Source organism: Archocentrus centrarchus, chromosome 22, assembly GCF_007364275.1.
Source record: "Archocentrus centrarchus isolate MPI-CPG fArcCen1 chromosome 22, fArcCen1, whole genome shotgun sequence".
Classification (NCBI taxonomy): domain Eukaryota; kingdom Metazoa; phylum Chordata; class Actinopteri; order Cichliformes; family Cichlidae; genus Archocentrus; species Archocentrus centrarchus.
In genome coordinates this window covers 12,464,755-12,485,783 of record NC_044367.1, presented here as the reverse complement: position 1 = coordinate 12,485,783, position 21,029 = coordinate 12,464,755, and the positions used below count along the sequence as shown (strand labels likewise).

Sequence of the window (21,029 nt, the reverse complement as noted above, 5' to 3'; positions counted from 1 at the left end):
GTTTAAACCATGAAGATCTAAAACACGAGATGCTTCTGGATGTTTATCGTAAACTCTCACTTGCAAGTCCCACAACTTTGACGTTATCCAAAATGTATGTTCTTAAAGACAAATAAACGATATGGTCACTATATATTATAATTTCAGTAAAACTGTGTCTCCTTCACGAGAGCCTGAAGGAAAAACCTTGCCGAGATCAACGGGTTTCTGACTTTCCTTGCTGTGTCATTCATTGATGAGCCATCCTGGGAGCAAGAGTGCATTCCCAAAGGTCACCTGGAGTTTTTTTTTGTTTATTTTTTTTTTAGTTCCTCTGTTGAACACTTTTATACCTTCAACCCAACAAAGATGAAGCCACATTTGTGCAGCAGGGCAGCATGCCCAAGCAGGAGCTGGTTATTGTGTCCTGATTCTCTGGACACTTACACAAAAAGTTCTAGATCTTCAGTATGAGTATCAGATCACACTGATGCACTGCAGTTTGTTGCATGTGGAGAGAGAAATTTGGAATGTGAAATCCTGGCATGCACTACACTTATTTGCTGATGGCTGGGGACTTGTGAATATCTCCACACCCACCCAACACCTATCAACCTATCAAAATCAGTTGGGCAACCAGAGCAGGCAACTGTAGATGCAGCAAACCTAGCGCAAGCCCCAAACTGTAAAAGTGGCTCCAGTAGATTGATGCACGACATCTGAGGTTTCTGTCCAGAATAGTGCACTCCTGGGAATGGCAGGCTCCTGCATGGGACCCTCAAATCCAAAAGCCCTTGATAATGGAATCAAGCTCAAGGAAGATACACATCCATCATCCACTGAGGATGTAAGGTGTTTGTATATATATATATATATATATATATATATATGTAAATAAATAATAATGTCGGGCTCTCTGCACAATATTAAAACAAATGTCCTTTATTGATCACAGAGGAGGCTGCTTTCAGGGCTCTTGGCATCCACATCTCCCCAGTAGGGCAGGATGAAGGGCAGGTCAGCCACACGGCTCTCCAGCAGCCCCCACATGTGCTGGGCCACAAACTGGTTTCCTTTCTCCGAGAGATGCAGCCCATCAGACAGATAGACTGTGTAGTCCTGTACAAAAGATGATAAAATAAGACCTCTGAGGCCAAATCACTTGATTATATGATGCTTTTAGAGAAAGAAAAGGTAAAGCAGTGTCAAAAACCTGTGTAGAAGATCAGATCACACAAAGCTCATCACATTAAATTTATTAAATTTTACTCCAGACCAGGTTATTTTTATTACACTTAATTATCTTAGAAGTATGCTCATCATTTTCACAGAGCCCAAGACAGTATCAACAATCATCTAAACATCAAATTTTCTATGAAATAAACACAATTTCTGCAACTCCTGCATGTCAAAAACCTCTTTGTCAGCAACAAGCAGCAGACACAAGCACTGATGCTCACCTGTCCATCTTTTTGCATGAGTGTCCACAGGTCCAGGACGTCTGCGCCACACTGACCAGCAGCCTGGACACACACCTGGGCATACTGCCCTGCCACAGAGTTGTGGCGATTGAGAGGACATCCTGGAGGAAACACAAAGGACTCATGGACTGCAAAGGACTGAGTGTGTAAAAAAATCGTCAATACAGGAACGAATAAGGAGAACAGCTCATGTTACCTTTGATAATGCACTCTTTCTCCCAGGCTGCCTCATGCACAGGAGGAGGTGTGATGAATACAACTCTGTCTGCCGACACACCAGCAGAGGCCAGAAACCTGCTCATCTCCTTCAGGTTCTCTGAATACTCCTGCAGAGGAACATGCTGCTGTGGGTTCTTATCTGCAAACAGATGCCAGAAGACAATAATATACAGAAACAATTATTAGTAACAATATGTCATGAGAAAAAATAAACTACAATAACAACTGCTTGCTTTTTGTATTCTGTACACTAGCAAACCCACATGCTACATGCGAGAGATAGGGAACATACAAATATACACGCCCCAGGCAATGTTTACATAAAGTTTCATTGAGACTGGTCCACTCATCTAGGAGGAGATAGGGAACATACAAACATACATATGCTACGATCATTATAGTATGATGTGACTCTCAGTTGTTTGTCTCATCAGTGAAAAGGGATGAAAACAGCTCATCTCTGTTAATACTATCATATCAGTGAGCATCAGCAAATGTCAAGATGCAATGGATTTGATACTTGCTGCATCAGTCATTAATGTATAATACGTATGTACAATGGAGGCGAGAGGATTCATCCCTGAGGAGAACCAGTGATCAGCATGAAATCCTGCTGTCCAAACCAAAGAGGCTGGAGATTTTTTTGGACTAGCAGTCGAGAAATTGTTAGCATGATGGTCAGAGCGTTCATAAACCCACTGGCCACTTTATTAGGTATACCTGTTCAACTGCTCATTAACTAATTAAAACTAACAAAATCGGAGAAAGTTACAACAAAATAAAACCAAACTAAAATGTAAAATTCAAAACTATAATAAGCTTGATATGCAGCCAAAAAATTGGCATCGACTTTGATGTGCTATCGTGTCAGCGTGGACGAAAATCTCTGACGAATGTTTTCAGCACTCGAATTTATGCCATGAAGAATTAAGGCAGGTCTGATGGCAAAAATTGGTCCAAAATGGTACTAACAATATGTACCTAATAAAGTGGCTGGTGAGTGTATGTAGAGACTGTAATCAGAGTGTATATGAAACTGCTATTACCATGGTGACAGAACCACAATAGGCTATAGGACCATTCACATCAATAAGTGTGTGACACAAAGTGTGAGGTACCCCCCTATAAATAACAAATTAATACTTTGTGAAATAAGTTCCTTTATGAAGCAAGAAGAAAGTAACGTTCTAGATCAATGAACTGTGAGTGTGCAGCAGAATAGTTGTTAAATTATAACAGTGAGCACGCTCCAGTGAAGCTGTACCTTCCAGTGCACTGTCATTGGCTCCAAAGAAGATAGTGACAGCTGCTATTTTGCTGTCTGCTGAGTTCTGGCAGCTAATGAGGCGAGGAAGAACAATCTTGGCCCATCTGGAGTTGTAGCCAGACAACCCTCTGTTTATAACATCGCATTTTCTGAAGGCAAAATAAAATGACAGATCAAGCGATCATCACACAAGCACAATTTCTCTTATAAATATGGGCGTTTCACATGGTTGAAAGCCAAAGCTATTAGGAGGCAATAAATGGAAGTACCCACCTTGCAAGTTTATTGGCAATTTCTGCTCCCCACCCATTGGGTTGAAATGAAAACTGAAAGAACCAACAGCATAGTTTAATTATTTCCACACTAACAGTGAAAGCCGACAGGGGATTAGCAGACGAATACTCAAAATAGATTAAAATGCAAGAACTTCCTGACCTGTGTGATGGAGTCGCCAAATAAAATAACTTTAGGCCAAATGACTGTAGTGAACTTGGACATGATGAAGCCTGACCGGTTTCCTGAAGAACGGAGGAAAGAAGACAGATAACGCCTGATTTAATATGTGAACTCTGGTTGCGTGGACGCATAAAAACCTTCGTGAAACACCTCACTTAAAAGGAATTTATATTTTCAATCCATAAATTACCCAGCAGCTTTGGGAGAAGAAGGAAGTATGAAAATCGCTGTACCTTCCTCACGACAGGGTTTTTATTTTGAAAGTGCCCGGAGTATTTTATTTTTTTTTTAATGTTGTTCTTCCGCCCTGAAAGTGACGCTTGTTGTGTCACATTAAAAAGCTTCCGTGCGATCTGCAGAGCCTTGTGTGGATTCTTCAAGGATCCAGCTCATAAATAAAGGTTAGCTGACAGTATTTTAACGATTCTCAAATAGCAAAAACATATACTTTAAAGTGATAATTCTTGGTGATATTTTGAATAAATTTAGCTCCAGATAAATTGGAATTGTGATGGAATTAAAGCTCACGTCAACAGTACGTTACGTTCATCCGCGGTAAACTTAACTACACGTGAAAATGGAGAAAGCCCCATGTAGTAGCTTGATGTGGTCACTCTTTATTTATGGCTAATGGCTTAACTTAAGTGAGTGGCTTTTTATCCTTTGCGCTCTTATACTGAGTTAGTTGGGATCACGGGCAGGTGAGATTGTGTTAAATTCAAATTACTATGATCTCCAACCAGCCTGACAGACCTGATTATCAGATAAACACTGCGATGAACCAGCTTGACACAACAAATGAGTTTATAAATAAGACTTGGGTTATGATTAGGTGTTGGAAGGTGATAGGCTGGGATAAAGTCAGGAGTTTTCCTCCATGTCAAAAATTTTATTATTAACCATCAACCATATTGATTTTTTTGTAAAGTAAAGTTTAACTTAGGCAAGTTTAAATATATTTTTTGTTCATAAAATGACCAAAAATAAATGTAAAATTGAAAGACATCTGTTAAGTAAGGTAACAGATTTTTGCCTTAACTACGTGTAGAGCAGTTGTGATCACAAGGGCAGATATTTGCCAGAAATATGCCCAAGGTATTTATCTTTAATATTCTCTTTGTGTACTTCACAGGGATGTTGCGGCGTCCCAAGCCAACTGACTCAGAGGCTGACCTGCTGAGAGAGCAGGAGCACTTTCTGACTTCTGGCGCTCCGTCCTCTGCCAGTGTGGTCCGCCGCCCTGACAAGAGAAGAGGAGAAGCTGGAGAGGGAGACGGGCAAAGTGGGGAGAATAGAGGGAGCCAGAGGGATGTGGTCGTCATTGAAGGTTACAGATGAGACAGAGTTTTATCACAAAGAACATGTTCTGGCTTACAGACTAAATTTTATAGGGTTTTTTGGCTGAAAATGGGGCTACAGGTGGACCATGTTTTGTGTCAGTAACTGAAGTCTAGCTGTTCTCCCGAATGCAGATCTTCCAGATCAACTCCCTTCTCTGACCCCAGCCCCTCCTAAGAAGTCTCGCTTTAAAGCCAGTCGTGTCACCTTTGAGGATGAGGATGCCGAGGAAAGGCTGGACAGACACGACACTCACATCAGTGCTGTTCTCTCCAGAATTGTTGTAAGTGGTAGCTTCTTTTCTCAGTTAGACTTGATTAGTATTCAGGAAGGCCAACTTTGCACGATTTTCTGTTTTTTCAATGTGTCATTAGTTTTACATTTAGTTTTGGATGATTTTAATCATTTATTTCACATATGTGTAATTTTTTTGTTCCAAGGAGAGAGATACCAGCTCCACTCCAGTATCTCTACCAGCATTTACAGGCATGGCTTTCCCCAAAGTACTGCACCGCTCAGAAACCAGTAATCAGGTAATAGTCAATAATGAAATGAAATAGCCACTATAGTTTCACATTACTTTATTATATTTATAGTAAGAAGCCATTCCTTCTTCATGCAAAGGCAGAATTTACTGTAAAATGTTTTCAAAAAGGTGGCCTTTTCAACATTTTCCATGATTTTGTATATTGTTACATTAGCTTGGTCGTTTTTTTCCCTTACTCTGCAGGCACCTCTGTCATCAGCTGGAGGAAAGAAGAGCATCTTTGCTCGTCAGATTGCTGCGCAGAGGCTTAAGGAGGGCAAGACACCATTACACTGTTCACCTGAAGCTGCTCCAACTCCAGAAACTAGTATGGATACAGATCAGTGTGATGCTGCAGGTGACCTTTACTATCATGAATTTAATACAGTTTGTTTTTGTGTGTTTTAAAGAATTACTAAATTACATATTTTCGGCAATAGCCTCTTTTGGAAAATATTTTTCCTCGTTTTCCTCACCACCCTCCTTCTCCTCTGTTCACTAGAACCAGCAGAAGTTACCTGTCCCAGGCTGGTGTCCGGTCAGGGGCTCAGGGTTCCCAATAGTTCAGGAGAGACGATGAGGATCCACATGGAAAACCAGGCCAAGCTCCAAGCCATGTCCCAGTCTGAGATACTAGAGGAGCAGAAAAAACTCTTGTCTCAGCTTGGTAGGCAGTGATGATGTCTGCAGGATCTTTTCTGTTGTAATGCACATTGAAATGAAGTTGTGATATGTATGGATTTTCTCTCCTGTTTGATATACTAGTAAAGTACATCACACCACTTATTCATTCTCGTGTTTTGCACCACTGTATTTAATGGAATTATTTGTGCTTCCCAGATCCTAGACTAGTGGAGTTTGTTAGATCTCGCAAAGCCCAGAGCGTCCCATCCTCTGCATTCCCATCCAAACACCTCTATGACAGAAGCGGCACAGGAGATCCTCCAGTTCAGAGTGTGAGCAGAGAGTCAGGCTCCTCTGGTGCTGCAGTGTTGTTTCAGAAACCCCAAGAGGTGGAGATGGAAGGGAAGGAGGAGGAGGAAGAGGAGGAGTTATCGCCTCCACCACCTGCTGGGATGGGTATGATTTATTCATATTCACCACCAGTGTCTGCTCTGTGCTGCTGGTGATTAAGATGAAAATTAGCATTTAAAACATCTCGATGTCATTACACATTGTTTCTTGCCCGTTTTCCTGGTAAAATTAGATCCTCATTCCAAGAGTCTTAAATTTACTAAATTAGAAAGCTTTTGCCGACTCTTTCAGGAGAACATCACACCTGTCTGCAGGCTCTCCCTCACTTCCCTGTCAAATTTCTTTCTCTCATTTCTTCTCTCTTTCCCTCTCTCACACCCATCCATCCTCTAACTGTATAACTTAAAAACTGATTTATGTCTTCATTTTGACTGATGCCATCATTTTACATTTCAGAGAATGCAGCCCTAAATGTGTCGCTTATAGATCACACAACGACACATCTGGCACATCATTTACTTCATTTTACTATGTAAAAATGTTTAAAAAGTTGAAACTTCATTATGTTATTCTGGCCCACTTGCTTTGACTACTTTTCATTTTAAAGAAGACAGTACATTCCTGTTTTAGGCTGAGATTAAATAGCCAGACTTTATTTTAGCTTCTTAATGAATCTCTGGTCGTATCTGGTCATATTTAATTATTGCTGTGGTTTTTGCAACAGATCCAGCTCCTGAAATTGTTTGGAGAAGTAATTTGGCTACCTAATCAGTTAGTTGTATAAACAGTTCTTTTTTTTGTACCACACTGTGCCTGTGAATACAGAGGAGGATCTGCCCGTGAAGCCTCAGAAGGACTGGATCCACATGGATAAGCTGGAGCCGGAGAAGTTGGAGTGGATGAGGGACTTACCTGCACCGAGGAGGAAAGGAACCAAAAAGGTAAGTTCTCCTAAGATTTGGTGTTTGATTTGAATAGATGAAATATCAAGTTGTGTTTTTTCGTCAACACTTCTGTGGTTTTGTGTGTCCTGATAGGCCATGCAGGCTCGTTTTGACTTCACGGGGACTTTAATTCCACCCACTGAGGATCTGCCAACACATTTAGGCCTGCACCATCATGGAGAGGAGCCTGAGGTCAGTCAGAATAAAGTCACAAAAAGAGGACCCCTGTTATTATTCGCTGTTTCTCCTCGTTGTGTCTTCAAAATGGAATGACATTTTTATAAAATGAATACAATGCAAGTTCCAGTTGACTTCATAGAAAAAGACATTAAATATCACAATCTGTGGCTTGATTCTTTTATTTTATGTCCTATTTTTTGACAAAAATACAAAAACAGGACTGTCTTGTAAAGGACTTATAAAAGAAGAACACTCCTTTTTTCTGTTGGTATTCTTAGTCTAAAGTGAAAATTAGTGTTAATCAGTGTTAACTTTTACCTGTTTTCTCTGTTGATTTTCAGTCTGATTGTTCCCATCAGAGTCCATTTCCTTTCTCATTCATTCAAATGGACTTTTCCTCATGTCTGGACCTGTAAAAAAAAATGTCTAAAAATTTCTAAAGCCTTACCATGTGATCTCATCTTGACATTTATGATTTCTCCCCAGCGGGCAGGTTATTCTTTGCAGGAACTCTTCCTGCTGTCTCGGAGTCAGGTCATCCAGCAGAGGACTCTGTCCCTCAGCACTCTTGCTAACATCCTTTCAAAGGTACAAGAGCCTACATACACGCAGATTCACACATACCTACGGGGAAGCGTGCCTCTGTCGTGTTGCTGGATTTTCTTTCTTTGCGCAGGCACATGCTGGAGAATACGTGTCAGTTCTGAAGGGCAGCGTGGTGTCCACTCTGCTCGACGCAGGCCTTCTCTTTCTGCTCCGCTTTGCATTGGACGATGGCGTGGAGGGAGTGATGTCTGCAGCTGTGCATGCTCTCAAAGCGCTCCTTGTGTGTGCAGAAGATGAAGTAAGATATGCCAGAGTATAAAGTCAAATATTACACTAGTTACTTGAAAATTACAATTTACTAATTTCTCATTTTCTGTATCCACGCTGAAACACCTGTTGCTGCATAGCTGCATCTTAAGATCTGTTTAAAAAATATCAAATATACAAATATCACTGAATTTAGTAAAAAAATGTCATCCTGAGCACTAATACAAAGCAAAGAGCTGTATAAAAACATAAAAACTAATTAGTATGTTATTAAAAAATATGACTTTAAATTGGTATTGGATAGAAAACACTGTTTCTTGGACTGTCTTATAAGTTTGTTTCGTCCCTCAGGAGTGCCTGGACTGCACTTTTTCCTGGTTTCGTGGTCTGGCCTCGTTCCCCCTGCTGCCATCTGCGCAGGAGGAGGAAGATGAGGAGGATGAAGCGCTGGATGAAAGTATGAAGGAGACAGCCAAGGAGAAGGAAGAGAGGAAAAGTGATCACGAAGTGGCCACACAGGATGTTGTCAAGGTGAGGATTTCATTATTCCTTTTTTTTTTTTCCTTTTTGCATTTTACTTGTTGCCCTTATGATCTGTAGATGAAGACTGAATAATCATTGTTGGCTTTCGGAACTTCTTGTCTGCGTTTCAGGGTTTGTTAAAAATGAAACTGCTCCCCAGGCTGCGCTACATTCTCGAGGTAGTCCGACCACCACCCCGGGTGGTTCAGAATGTCCTGGAGATCCTGACACGCATTGCTAGACACTGCTCCTCATCTGCTACACAGGTAAGAACAGCAGCCTTGAGAAATCCATAAACTGAAACTCCTTGATAGCTGAAATACTTTTTGGTGTATCCCATCGTCAGGTGTTGGATTGTCCTCGTCTGATGGAGACAGTGATGTCAGAGTTTCTTCCCACTTCCTGGACACCATCATCTCAGTCTATTTATGGACTTCCAGTAGCCAGCGCAATGAAGCTATTAAGAGTTTTGGCTTCCTCTGGCAGACATGCCTGTGCAAGATTGGTAATTCTTATCATCATGTTATTGCTTGTGTGAAAGATGTGAAAGATCTCCTCTACTGTTCTGGAGGGTTGCTTCCAGAAGGTGTAAAATCTGTGCCAAACTAAACATGCCGATCCATCTGCGACCTTTGGAAAGAACAGATCAGCTGAAAGTCCCCCCAATAATCATTATTGTATCTTTTCCTTCTGGCCTTTCTAGTTAAACTCTTTGGGAGCGAGCGAGCGCTTGTCTTGCCTTCTGAGTGCAGAGCCCGACGAGCTGCTGCTGGAGCCGACCGAGGCCCTCAGGATCACCACTGAGGCCTACAGGCTGTGGGCGGTAGCAGCCAGCTATGGACAGGCCTGCAAATTATATTTGTAAGTTATCATGCAAGAGCAATTACCACCAAAGGTAAACTTTGCACAAAATGTAAAGGAATTTGTTTGATTGTCAATAGCGGAATAAGCTGTTTGGCATTGGCAGAGGAGATTTGGAAAGTTTTTCATGGGCTCAACCCACATACTAAACTCTGCTTCTCAGGCAGGCTGCGTGACGGGCCAACGGCCTCCCAGTTTTGCAGTCTTATTTTGCTTTTAAATGTCTCCTATTAGTTTGTATTGTAGGCTGATCTCTTCATGCTCTGTCCAAAAGTAAGAGCCATCCTCTCCTCTTCACTTGATTGTTTTTGCTGCCACTGTTTTCCTGCAGAGACCTATATCCGGCCTTGATGGCAGCATTGCAGTCAGTCCACAGAGTTCTGCCCCCCTCAGATCCTCTGCTACCTCTGCAGCTCCAGCGGCTTTTGGCTCTGCTTTCTCTGCTCACACAAGTTACACACACAGCTGGTTGCCATCAGGAGCTACATGCTGGGATGGTCAGGTACAGGCCAATTAAACCATTCTGCTAGAGGGGATTGAAGGCTCATAGTATCCAAGGCAAACAATACTGGCTTCAACACTCTGCACTTATGTGTTACCTCCTCTGTTTTCACTGCAGCTCTGATGGAGAAGAGTGCCCTCCACCTCCTCCTGTGTCTTGGGGTCATGTCACAGGGTTGCAGGCGTCCTTGATGGGGCATTTGAAGGGTTTTATTAAGAACCTTGATGATCCACTTCAGAAAAACAGTAGCCTCACTGTGATACCAGTTTACCTGGTTTACCTAGAAGCTTACTACCATCAGCTCTCTAGACAGGTATTTCCTGCCTTTCACTTCTTAAATAAATGAGATATTTCATATTTATTGGAAAGTTCACATTTGAAAAGAAAAGTTTATTTAAAGTGACAAGATATCACACAGTGTAACATAAGCTTTTCAAGCTGTTTCCACACATGCACTACAGCCCAGACATTTAATTGTCTTTAACCTCCTGACTCTTTAGTACAAAGTCACTGTGTGTATTTAACTGCTCTGAATTGAGAATAGTGCTGGTGGCGCAGGTCTTGTGAATTAAGCTCATTATGTCATGCTGTGTGCTGCATGTGACAAAGGGGAACTACGGGATTGTCTTGTTCACAGTGAAAATGGTTAAATTGTCAAATTCCTCCAAAGTGGTGAATGTTTTTGCTCCACAGAACTGCTTCAAGCCTGTGGAGACGCTTCAAGAGCTTGAGCTGCTGACATCTGATGTTCTTCTCCCTCTGATGTCTCACAGTGTTGTGCAAGGCCTAATAGAGAATCTCAAGTATGTCTGAAGACAAATGGCAGCTGTGCATCTTTTGCCCTTTGCTCACAAAATGTGTTTCTGAGTTTGAAAAATTGCACATTTATAAACATTATTATTTATTTATTTTTGCACTAGGTCTTCCTCTATAGTGTGCAATGGTCAGGCTGTACCTCTGGGCCCAGAAACCACTCCCAACCTCCCTGGTTTGTCATGCTCAGGATGGAGGGATCGTCCGGGGTTGGTTGTTTCCAGCTCTCCTTTCCCTCTTCTGACTGGACTGGGCCTCCTTTCGGAAACAATCACAGGGATCCATAAAGGCCTCAGCAGCAAGGTGGGACTGACTGCCATATGCCTTGGAATATAGAGCTGTTTTTATTTTGTTGTTTACTACTTAGCAAAAGCATCTGAACTAATCAGTAAAATGTGTTTCTGCTGCTTGGAATGAAAGTCTCCTGTTTGCACTCTGGGACACACAGTGGTTTGTCATGTAAAATTCTCCCCATCTTATACACTCACTGGCCACTTTGTTAGGTATACCTTACTAGTAGCAGGTTGGTCATAAAGGGATGGACATGGTCAGCAGCAATGCTCAGATAGGCTGTGGTGTTTAAACAATTCTCAGCTGTTACTGACGGGCCCATCATGACCAATGTGAGCTGTTTATACAGGATGGATCCATACTTTCATGTTGTTTGCACCAAATTCTGACTCTACCATCTGAATGTAACAGCAGAAATCAAAACTCCTCAGACTGAGCAATGTTTTTATAATTTTGGGGAGTCCGCGTGGATTGTAGCCTCAGTTTTCTGTTCTGCTGCCGTATCTGCTTCAAGGTTCGACGTGTCGTGCATTCAGAGTTGCTCTTCTGCATACTTTGATTGTATGCAGGTTGTAATACTCAGATGAGCTCACCCGACACCAGCAACCATGCCATGTAAAAAGTCACGCTGATGCTCGGTTTGAACTTCAGCAGGTCCTCTTGACCCCGCCTTCATGCCTAAATGCACCGAGTTGCTGCGAGGTGATATTTAGATATCCTCTCTCCCACTCTAGTTCACTGGACTCCTTCTCTCAGAGCCTGTGACTGGTTACCTGCACAGTTGCAGTCGGGCTAAACCCAGCCTGTCTCACTCCAAGGCTTGGCTGCTGCGTCATGAACACCATCTCCTCTTCTTGCTCCTGAGACTGGCTCATAGACTGGTATGTACACTGCGTTTTTTAATGTTGATTAGAGTTTAGTGGTGATATTCTGTATTTCAGTCCATTATTTCTTTCAGGCTGCTTTAGTTTTCTGCATGTGATTTATCTTATTATGATTCCTGGCTAGTTAATTTATATTTGCCTTGTATAAAAAGAAAATGTCAGTAGGTGAAGCACTTTTCTACTTAACTCTTGTGTGTAAGACCAGGTTTTATCTGCTTAAAGTTGATGTTTTGTTTTATTTTTTTTACCTAACCAACTTATTTTTTTCCCTCTGTTTTCTTCCTGACCTCTCTCAGGTTCCTCTTGACCCAGAAGTAGCAAAACATGCCTCGCTTTACCACCAGGTGGCGCTGGTTGTACTGCCTTGGTTATTGCCAGGCAGTGAATACCTGGCACATGAACTGCTCTCCACCATTATCTTCAGCAAGGACTTTATATCGTAAGTTTACCTTTAAACAGTTTAATCTGAGACCAAACACAATGAAGTGCCTATAGTATTATTCTAAAGTACCTGAATTTTTAAAATGACTTTTTATTTTGTTCAACTCATGATACTTTGTCTAAATCAGTGTTTAATGTGGTGCTTAAAAAATGTGACCGATGGTTATGATCTAATTTTGCAAATGACGTTATATATAAAATTGAATTTCTTCAAAATAGGATTAAATTAACAGATGGCCCATTTTCATCAAAATATATTCTTCTCTTTCTTCTTTTATTAAATTATCGGTCTGTTTATGTCTCTTTGTTTGACTTCCAGAGAAGGACACAGTGGAGGGCCCGAGACTGTGGAGCTGGGGGAGCTGAAGCTTCATGAGGAAACACAACAGCACACCTCTCCCTCTCTCCAGACTGTCGGGGCTCTCTTGAGAGAAGCCTGCACCCAGCTGCCATCCATACGAGGGTGCTTCCTCACTCACCTGGCCCATCTAGAGTCGTCTGTAATGGTGTCCCGAGATGCTCTCCTGGGCCGCAACCCCTGGATTAAAACTCATCTCTTGCCAGAGCTCAGTGGTCCCATCCTGCCATCTGACTGGCCTTTCCTTCCACTTGTCAGCCTGTATGAGCGAGTGGGGGTGTCTGATGGCGGAGGGCTGGCTGTGGAGGAGCTTCCTCAGGGGGCTCTCCAGGTAGTGACCCACTGTCTGCAGTGGCTGCTGCTGCTGGAGGTCTGGAGGGAGGAGGCTCTAAAGGTACTACTACAAGTCAAGTCAGTGGCAGGTCAATCCAGTGTCATAATTTTTCTCAGAGGGCTTTGGTGGCAGGTGTTAGCAGAGATAACTGAGCCCTAAATTAATATTTAACATATTTAATTCACAGTGGATTTTAGGGGGTTGATGTACAGATAAAATAAAAGGAAAATTGTCAGATTCCATGCCAGCCAGTGCAGTGCATACCAGTAGTAGCAGAACTGATCCATTATATATTAATATAACTAGTCGATGCCCATGCTACAGGCACAGACATCATAATATATGATGTAGATAAGAACCTTAAGGGGCCTAAGATGTACAGTACCAGTCAGTGCTTTTTCATTCTCTAAAAATTGTCTGCATTGTAGATAAATACTAAAGTCACCCAAACTATGAAGAAATGCATGTGGGATTATTTAGTAAAGAGAAAAATGTTAAACACACCAGAAGATGTTTGCCAAGAGTGTGCAAAGCTGCAACCAAAGCAAAAGATGCGTACTTTGAAGAATCTAAAACATGTTTTGGTTTCTTTAACACACGATTCCTTCATAGTCTGGATGACTTCAGTATTAATTTACAATACAGGGAAAAAAAAAAAAAAAAACTCCTGACAGTGTAGGAGGAGTTCATGGACAAAGAAACAAGCACACATGCTGCCCCCCCCCCCCCCTTTTTTTTTTTTCTTTTTTTTTTTTTTCTGGCTATGCAGAACAGGGAAAACCCTGGAGCTGAACCAAGAAGTTTGATGAATGTGGGACTCTGCTCTAACCCCAACACACCTGTCTCACACTCATAGAAAGGGAGTGAGGGTGGTGGAGAGGAGAAGGCAGAGTTCAAGGCCGTGACAAACATTCACTGCGATTTTTCTGCTGTAATTGAACGTCTGAATAATCAACTTCTTTTTGTATGTTTTTGTTTTAATTTAATGTTTACTGATGAAATAATAAAATGTAGGCTGTTTGACCTGCTCACAGTGTCAGGTGACTGCTGAGCAGTTACCCACTATCTGTAACGTTTACGTCACATTCTCGTTCCACAGTCAATCAAATCTCAGTTTATTCATACTTTTTAAATAAATTTCACATTTTCAGTCTGTGAGGATGAAGCCTAAAGCAGCAGTAAAATTAATACCCCCCCCCCCCGAGAAGTCAAAATTTGCACCTGAATGTAGGAAGCTTTAGCTCATCATTTAAAATGATGTTTGTTTGTGTGTCATGCTGTAGGTGATCCCTCCTGTCGCCAAGCTCGCCCGCCTGTCCTGCGTGTTCCTCTGTTCCAGTGACTTGTTCCTCGAGAGACCTGTTCAGAAACTGATCTGGGGTCTGTTCAGACTGCTGACCAGGTCTGACAGTACATTTAAAAGATTTAGTAGCTTGCCCTTTTACACCAAATAGACTCCTCTTACAAACAAAAAAACTTTCCTTTTCAGGAGACCCAAGCTGGACTCTTTGGATCTGAATGTGCCTCCTCCAGGTCTAGCCTCATTCCAGGACTTGTACTCAGCTCTTTTGTCCCAGTATGAAGCTGTGTCTTTTGGAGACCGGCTGTTTGGCTGCTGGGTCCTCTTGCCCCTGCAGAGGAGGTACAGCATCACCATGAGACTGGCAGTGTTTGGAGAACACGTGGGGATGTTGAGGTCATTGGGGGTCACTGTAGAAGAGGTAATGATGATGGCATAATGATGTGTTTTGATTTCAAAGTTGTAATTATAAGTTATTTTATTGCTTATCTGTCTGTCTCCTCATTTGAAGCTTTCCATTCCTATCGAGAGGTTCACCTCCCCGCCTGAAGACTCCCTCCCCCTCCTCCGTCTCTACTTCCGCTCTTTGGTAACAGGGACTCTGAAGCTCTGCTGGTGTCCTGTATTATACGTGGTCGCCTTGTCTCATGTGAACTCCTTCATCTTCTCTCAGGATGCTGCTGCACAGGTACGGCAAGACTTTAAACACCAAATTAAATTTCTCTAGTTGATTTCTGTTGCCCTGCTTTCTCTGAATGTTCTGGGTGTATTCATGTGGAGATTGTCCTTTGCAGTGACGTGCGGTGAGGGTCGTGACTGGTGAGGCACTGACGTCATCACATCAGATTTACAAACATATAGCTTATTCACCATTTGATTGGCAACAGTTGTTTTGTTTAACATTAACATAGTCTGAAGCAAACCTTTTAGCTCCGGTGTTGGTCTTCCTTTAATTATTATCTTCTGCTTCGATTGAAAGTCCAGTTTAGAAAATTCTTTCAGTTGACTTATGTAATCTTCCATGTTGAACATAAGGCCAAGCAACAGGAAAAACTAACTGGCCTTGCTAACTGTTTATGGTAGCTTGCCGCCGAGGAGTCGTAGAGTCCCTGGGATCACCAGCGCCCCCTACCATGAGGCACGAGAACTGCGTGCCTCACCTAGTGTCTCTTCGCAGCAGTTTCATGATCGCTCAACACAAGAATGCATTACACACACATACAGTTGTTAATGAAAAAAACAACAAAAAAAAACTGTGCATTATATACACCAGCTAAAATATGGAAATTTAGTTCATATAGTAAAAGTGTTAGAACATTTTAATAGCCACATGCAAAGGGAAAGTAATCCGGTCTCACTGCATAGCATGCCAGCACAGTTAGTAGTCATTGGCAATGACTATACTGAGCCGCACCACGGATTGCGCAATCCGTGGTGCGGCTCGCCGGGCTGGTGCCTCACCGTTCGTCTCTTAGTATTTGACCGGCAAATGCGAAAATTCAGCGATTCTGAAAAAACTAATCTAAAAATGGTGTAGTTAAATGGAAAAGAACTTTAAAATACAAATCACTGAATGAATATAACCATTTAATTTATTTTTTAATTTTATATTTCCACGATGACAGGTGAGGCCGTGCCTCACCTGCCTCCCCTGACTGCACGTCACTGGTCCTTTGTAGGAATACTAATCAGTGGCAGTGAAACTGAAGGCAGGCTGCCACATGTCCTGCAGCTGCTCTGAATAGAGCCTGGGTTGTGGGATCTGCCCAGCGGCCCTACAGCTGTTTATGCACATTTTTTTGGGCTCAAATATGAGCTCATTGGATGCAAAATCTCGACAATTTGACAAATACACGATGCCGTCCTCATGTTATTGGTTATTGATATTCATGGTATGTGACTTTGAATTGGCTGTGAAGTGTTTGAAGTAAGAAGCACATTTGCCAGCGTATTTGCTCAGTTCACAAAGGCGTTATTTTAGAAGGGTGAAGCTGAAAACATGCAGCGGAGCAGCATTAAACATGGAGACATAAAGTGCATCAGGCAAGCTTTGATCTTTAATCCCCTTGTCCTTTCCCAGGAGGTTGAAACAGCCCGAAACAGTATGTTGAGGAAGATCTACTACCTGACTGACGAGGTACTCCTCTCCTTTTAGCATGCACTGCTTGTTTTCCTGCACTCTCTCTCTCTCTCTGTCTTTGGTCTTTACGTGCTGTGAGGTGTTCATTGATTACTTACTCTTCCCCTTGCCTCTCCAGTCCCTGGTGATTTTTTTCCCCACACTTACCAATTTACTGACAACTAGACCATTTCTTGCTGCTTTTCACTGTGTTGTTGACCACCATAATGTCTAAATCTTAGTTTTTTTTTCTTAAAAGGGAACTATTATGCTCAGTCCTAGCTTCATATTCCTATTTTTGGACTCTACTAGAGTAGATTTGTGTGACTCACAATAATCCTTATTTATTTTATACGGGGCTTTAATGCAGCCATTTTGGTTCATCTGCTCTCTGAAAAATGCTTTTTTTTTTTTCTTTCTGATTGGCTGCCCCTCACAAATAAAAGATGTAAACAGCAGATGGGTAGGACTTCTGTCCTCAAAGCCTGGGATCTTAGAAGTGTTTAGAGGATTCTGAAGTTTGTGCTTTTGGCTCACCAGGATTAGTTGTACATATGCTGATCTCAGTGTTTGAAACGTTGGTGATGTTTAATATGAGGATTCACCTTTTTAATAGTTCATATGTACAAAAAATATAGTGAAACATGTAATAGTTCCCATTTAAATCTGGTTTTTAACCCATCTTGATAACTCGAGAAAGTCACCTAGGATTTTCAAACTGATACATTGGTGTATCTACTAAAAGTCTTGCATGAGTTTGAATCTTAGCAACCTTGATCCCAAGGTCAAAGGTCAAGTTTTCTGAAAAAGAAAGTTGGAGGTCACGTAGGATTTTTTAAAACCATGCCACAGGCGTAGTTACTCAGTGGTGCAGTGTAACAGCTACAGCTACACCAGCGCCACCGTTTCAGTCTTTTGACAAAGTGACGTTCAAAGCTTTTTCCCAATTTGCATTCAGTGAATTTTCATAATGATAATCGCCCTTCTGCTGTCAGCCTGCTGCAACTGTATGGATTTTCACGCCAGAGCACAATTTGATAGCAGAAGTGTTAAAAGCTATTCCACGCTTATTGTTTCATTTTTTTTACTTATTAGTTTTTTGTCTCTTATGCAAACGCGATCTGGAATGTTCCGTCAGTATTGCTGCAGTTTGTAGTCGAAATGATGATGAGGTTCAAAGGACTGATTCAAATGTGCAGTTTAATTTTGTTTTATTATTTGTTACCAGTTACAAATAAGGAGAGTTGATGTGTTTAAATAGAGCTTTGAAAGGCAATGAAGTGTAAGCAGTGTCATGTATGCTGTCATAACAATGCAGGTAAGAATACATTGTGATTAAAAATATTCCTACATTAAGGCTTAATAAACTAGGTTCCCTTCTGGTGACAGGTGTTTCAGTTGTGACCCTGCTGGCGGGGAGTTTATTATTATTATTATTTTAACAAGCATTTGTGGCGGCTGCAACATTGCAGCCAGTGTCTCTATCCCTCGTGGCAGCAGCAGAAGGGCCACTGGGGCACAAGCACGTCTTATTGGGGATATCTGGTTCACACCACCACCTCTGCAGCTCTTCTCACATCCTTCTCACTGTCATTTTCTCATTTCCAGGTGTTGAGGAATCACTTGCTGCTCTTCCGTCTGCCCCAGCAACACTTACAGCTCGGCTTCGACATGTACGAGCAGTTGCCTCCCATTAGGGCGAAACATTTGGAGCGAGTCCTGGGACTGCAGGACAGCAGCGTTGACAGAGGAGACTGGGAGGAGCAAAAAAATGAGAAATAATGGGGTCGTGCGCTCAAAATAGACGAGACAGACGTGTGTCATTATGAAAGTGGATGATGTTGAGAAAGATAAGGCAGCAGAGTGTGATCCAGTGAGTTATTGATTTCAGACCCTAATGATGTCACGTGTAGTTGTATCTTTGAACACAAAAATGTTTCTTTGACCTGTTTTCTTTAAACCTGAGGTGGACTCAGTTTCTAGCGCTTAGTGTAGCTCGCTGAGGCTGTTACTGGAAATTCTCAGAAAAACATACCATCAACCAAAGGTTGAATAAAAATATTAAACGCTTTCTTCCTTTTTTGTGATTAAAATATTTGTATATTTTCAAAAGTTGCTACTGTTTGTGTTCCAGTTTCTTAAAGAATAGCCCAAAGCAGTTCTTCCTGCTTCACTGGTGCCTGAAATGATCTTTATTTGTAAATAAAACATGACGTTTGAATAAAACATGATGATGTGTAAGCTTCTATTTTCAATCCCCATAAGCCTGAGCTCTGAAATTCTTACCTCCCAAACATTAATACTGTATGTTCTGAGTTTTGCTGTTGACCACAGTTTAACCATAGAACAAAAGCAAAATGACAACCAAAAAAAACCCACTAAATGAGATTTGATCTGGGAAAAAAAAACAATCAGATAAGGAGAATGTGGTGTTCCCTCTGATTTATCAAAAACACTCACTAAAAGCTCCACTAATTTCCCACTGAAACTGCTGCCACAGTTAAATCAGATGTGAAAAAATACCCATGAGGGGTGGGTGTGTTTTCTGGATGCTAATAAGTTATGGAAAATTCAACTACACTACAGACTGTTTAAGAATATATATATATATATATATATATATATATATATATATATATATATATATATATATATATATATATATTCTTTTTTCTTTTTTTGAGGAAGACACTGTGAATGTCTGTGAATGTGCAGTGTCGCAACATGATGAAATAATATTAATTTTATTTGCATACAATTCCCAAACAACAAGAAAAGAGGTCATACAGAGACAAAGCAGGAAAGGCTTCAGTAGGATGTTTGTATTTTTGCGGTGTGTGTGCGTCTAAGAAAAACCTGTAAAACTGTAGAACTTGATTTTCAGCATATTTCTGTATTTTTACCATAATTGTAAATTGAACTCCTCACTCTCTTTTGACACTCTCCTTGTGTTCAAATATGAACTTGAGTTTATATTATACTTTGTTTTTTTGTTTTTTTTAAAATCACCTCCCGAACACACACACACATTTTGATGACATCCATAGGTGTTACATGTCCACTGAACCATTGTCACTCTTGTTTAATTTAGCCATTGGATGCTGACTCATTCTTTTTTCCAGTTCATGTTATGCAGAACCATTTATTTCTTTGTTTTTTCTTTATTTCATGTTTATCTGTAGATCTCACCAACCTGAATCTGCTCTATAGATTCTTGTTTCAAATAAAATTTGTTGGTGAATCATCAAAAGACATCTGTAAATATTAGTCACACAGTTATAAATCCACACATGGTTTGATTTTTTTTTTAAATAAAATTGCATTTCTGAAAAATCTACAAAATACAAAAACTTCCAAGCAGCTGTACTTAATCACAAAATAGATGAATGGATTTCAAAAGTAATCTACAGGAAACCTAGACCTGCATTTGATCATTTAATGTTCAGTTTATAATATTTCAGGTTCAAAACCATGCGCTAAGCTTTTTTGTTGTATTACAAAAACACACACACAACTTTTGAACCTTTTCAATCCTCCAATCCACATATTGTTGAAAGAAAACTTTGAATTGCTGTAAAATTGTGATTTAATGCCATTAAACCAATCCCAGGTGGGTGAGGGCGAGAGGCAGTTTACACCTTGGTTTGACCTGATGAGGCAGATGAGTCATTCTCTTCTAATTCTCTGAGTTTTTCTCTGTCTGCTTACATGTGATATCCACTTTAATGCAGTCACCAAATATAATTAGTACAGAGCCTGAGGTGGATGTAATCTTACTGTTTTTCAAAACAGGGCAAATGTTTGTACCTGCGGCCTTACAAGTTTGAAAAAAACTAAGCACACCTACTGTAATCCAATAATGAGAGATCATTATGTAGAACTGAACATGATTTATTAATAAGAAATACAGTTAGCCTTTTGGCATTTGGACTTTGATGGCACTGAGACTGACAAAAATAGAAGTGATCTAAATGAGACAAGCAGCCAAACACTGGGGAAAGTAGGCAGATGAGTGATTACAGATCTTCTTTACTGAGCTTACGCCTAAGCTTAATTTTACTTGTACTTTACAGCACTCAGTTTATACACCTTTTGACAGAGTAAGAGGTTCAATGCCCAACCAGAATGAAACATCAGGCTGAGAACCCAAAGAATCAGTTTCACTCTCTATCCTTTACCCTTTCCTTTAGTCCTTATGAGCATCTTTCCCTCCATGTTTCTCGCACAAAATTGTGTGAATGCAAGAAAATGTGATTTTGATGAGTTTGAACAAGGTGTCATTGCACGAGATCAGCGCTAGATAATAAAAATCTTGTTTTCTGAAAGCTCAGATTAGACAGTGAGTGAACCAGACATGTGATGCTGCTGATGAAAAACTGACTGATAGAAGGAGACTCTCCCTTCTCCTCATTTCTGAGTTTTAAAA

General features: G+C 41.0%; 2 protein-coding genes across 6 annotated transcripts; one reads left to right on the top strand and one right to left on the bottom strand.

The window, feature by feature from the left end:
• Positions 1-891: 891 nt before the first annotated feature.
• On the bottom strand, positions 892-8,184 carry iah1 (isoamyl acetate hydrolyzing esterase 1 (putative)). 3 transcript variants are annotated; one of them, XM_030719543.1, is made up of 10 exons: positions 7,990-8,184; positions 7,684-7,775; positions 5,785-5,899; positions 4,576-4,663; positions 3,382-3,464; positions 3,220-3,272; positions 2,944-3,095; positions 1,657-1,818; positions 1,440-1,561; positions 892-1,098 (listed from the first exon to the last, which is right to left on the bottom strand). In XM_030719543.1, exons 5-10 carry the CDS (start codon positions 3,442-3,444, stop codon positions 922-924), a joined length of 729 nt encoding a protein of 242 aa, XP_030575403.1. In that variant the 5' UTR covers positions 3,445-3,464; positions 4,576-4,663; positions 5,785-5,899; positions 7,684-7,775; positions 7,990-8,184; the 3' UTR covers positions 892-921. The 3 variants fall into 3 exon arrangements, with proteins under 3 accessions (XP_030575403.1, XP_030575402.1, XP_030575401.1); XM_030719542.1 differs by lacking the exons at positions 7,684-7,775; positions 7,990-8,184 and having other exon boundaries at positions 4,576-4,642; positions 5,785-5,863; XM_030719541.1 differs by lacking the exons at positions 4,576-4,663; positions 5,785-5,899; positions 7,684-7,775; positions 7,990-8,184 and adding an exon at positions 3,593-3,746.
• On the top strand, positions 3,665-18,807 carry rpap1 (RNA polymerase II associated protein 1). 3 transcript variants are annotated; one of them, XM_030719538.1, is made up of 27 exons: positions 3,665-3,803; positions 4,535-4,729; positions 4,875-5,023; positions 5,181-5,273; positions 5,471-5,624; positions 5,769-5,933; positions 6,107-6,346; positions 7,067-7,182; positions 7,279-7,377; positions 7,852-7,953; positions 8,042-8,209; positions 8,530-8,709; positions 8,832-8,966; positions 9,047-9,205; positions 9,404-9,561; positions 9,893-10,063; positions 10,181-10,376; positions 10,757-10,866; positions 10,984-11,179; positions 11,902-12,048; positions 12,348-12,490; positions 12,812-13,244; positions 14,468-14,586; positions 14,674-14,905; positions 14,996-15,172; positions 16,565-16,621; positions 18,212-18,807. In XM_030719538.1, exons 2-27 carry the CDS (start codon positions 4,537-4,539, stop codon positions 18,383-18,385), a joined length of 4,266 nt encoding a protein of 1,421 aa, XP_030575398.1. In that variant the 5' UTR covers positions 3,665-3,803; positions 4,535-4,536; the 3' UTR covers positions 18,386-18,807. The 3 variants fall into 3 exon arrangements, with proteins under 3 accessions (XP_030575398.1, XP_030575399.1, XP_030575400.1); XM_030719539.1 differs by lacking the exon at positions 3,665-3,803 and adding an exon at positions 3,974-4,103; XM_030719540.1 differs by lacking the exon at positions 3,665-3,803 and adding an exon at positions 3,982-4,046.
• The last annotated feature ends 2,222 nt before the right edge of the window (positions 18,808-21,029 follow it).

Bases quoted from the DNA above. Each gene is read 5' to 3' on its own strand.
- iah1 (XM_030719543.1), bottom strand. From the start codon at position 3,444: ATGTCCAAGTTCACTACAGTCATTTGGCCTAAAGTTATTTTATTTGGC. The intron at 3,273-3,381 runs GTCAGGAAGTTC...TGGTTCTTTCAG, and splicing joins TTGGCGACTCCATCACACAG to TTTTCATTTCAACCCAATGG. The intron at 1,099-1,439 runs GTGAGCATCAGT...TCTTTTGTACAG, and splicing joins TCATGCAAAAAGATGGACAG to GACTACACAGTCTATCTGTC.
- rpap1 (XM_030719538.1), top strand. From the start codon at position 4,537: ATGTTGCGGCGTCCCAAGCCAACTGACTCAGAGGCTGACCTGCTGAGA. The intron at 12,049-12,347 runs GTATGTACACTG...GACCTCTCTCAG, and splicing joins TGAGACTGGCTCATAGACTG to GTTCCTCTTGACCCAGAAGT. The intron at 16,622-18,211 runs GTACTCCTCTCC...TCTCATTTCCAG, and splicing joins TCTACTACCTGACTGACGAG to GTGTTGAGGAATCACTTGCT.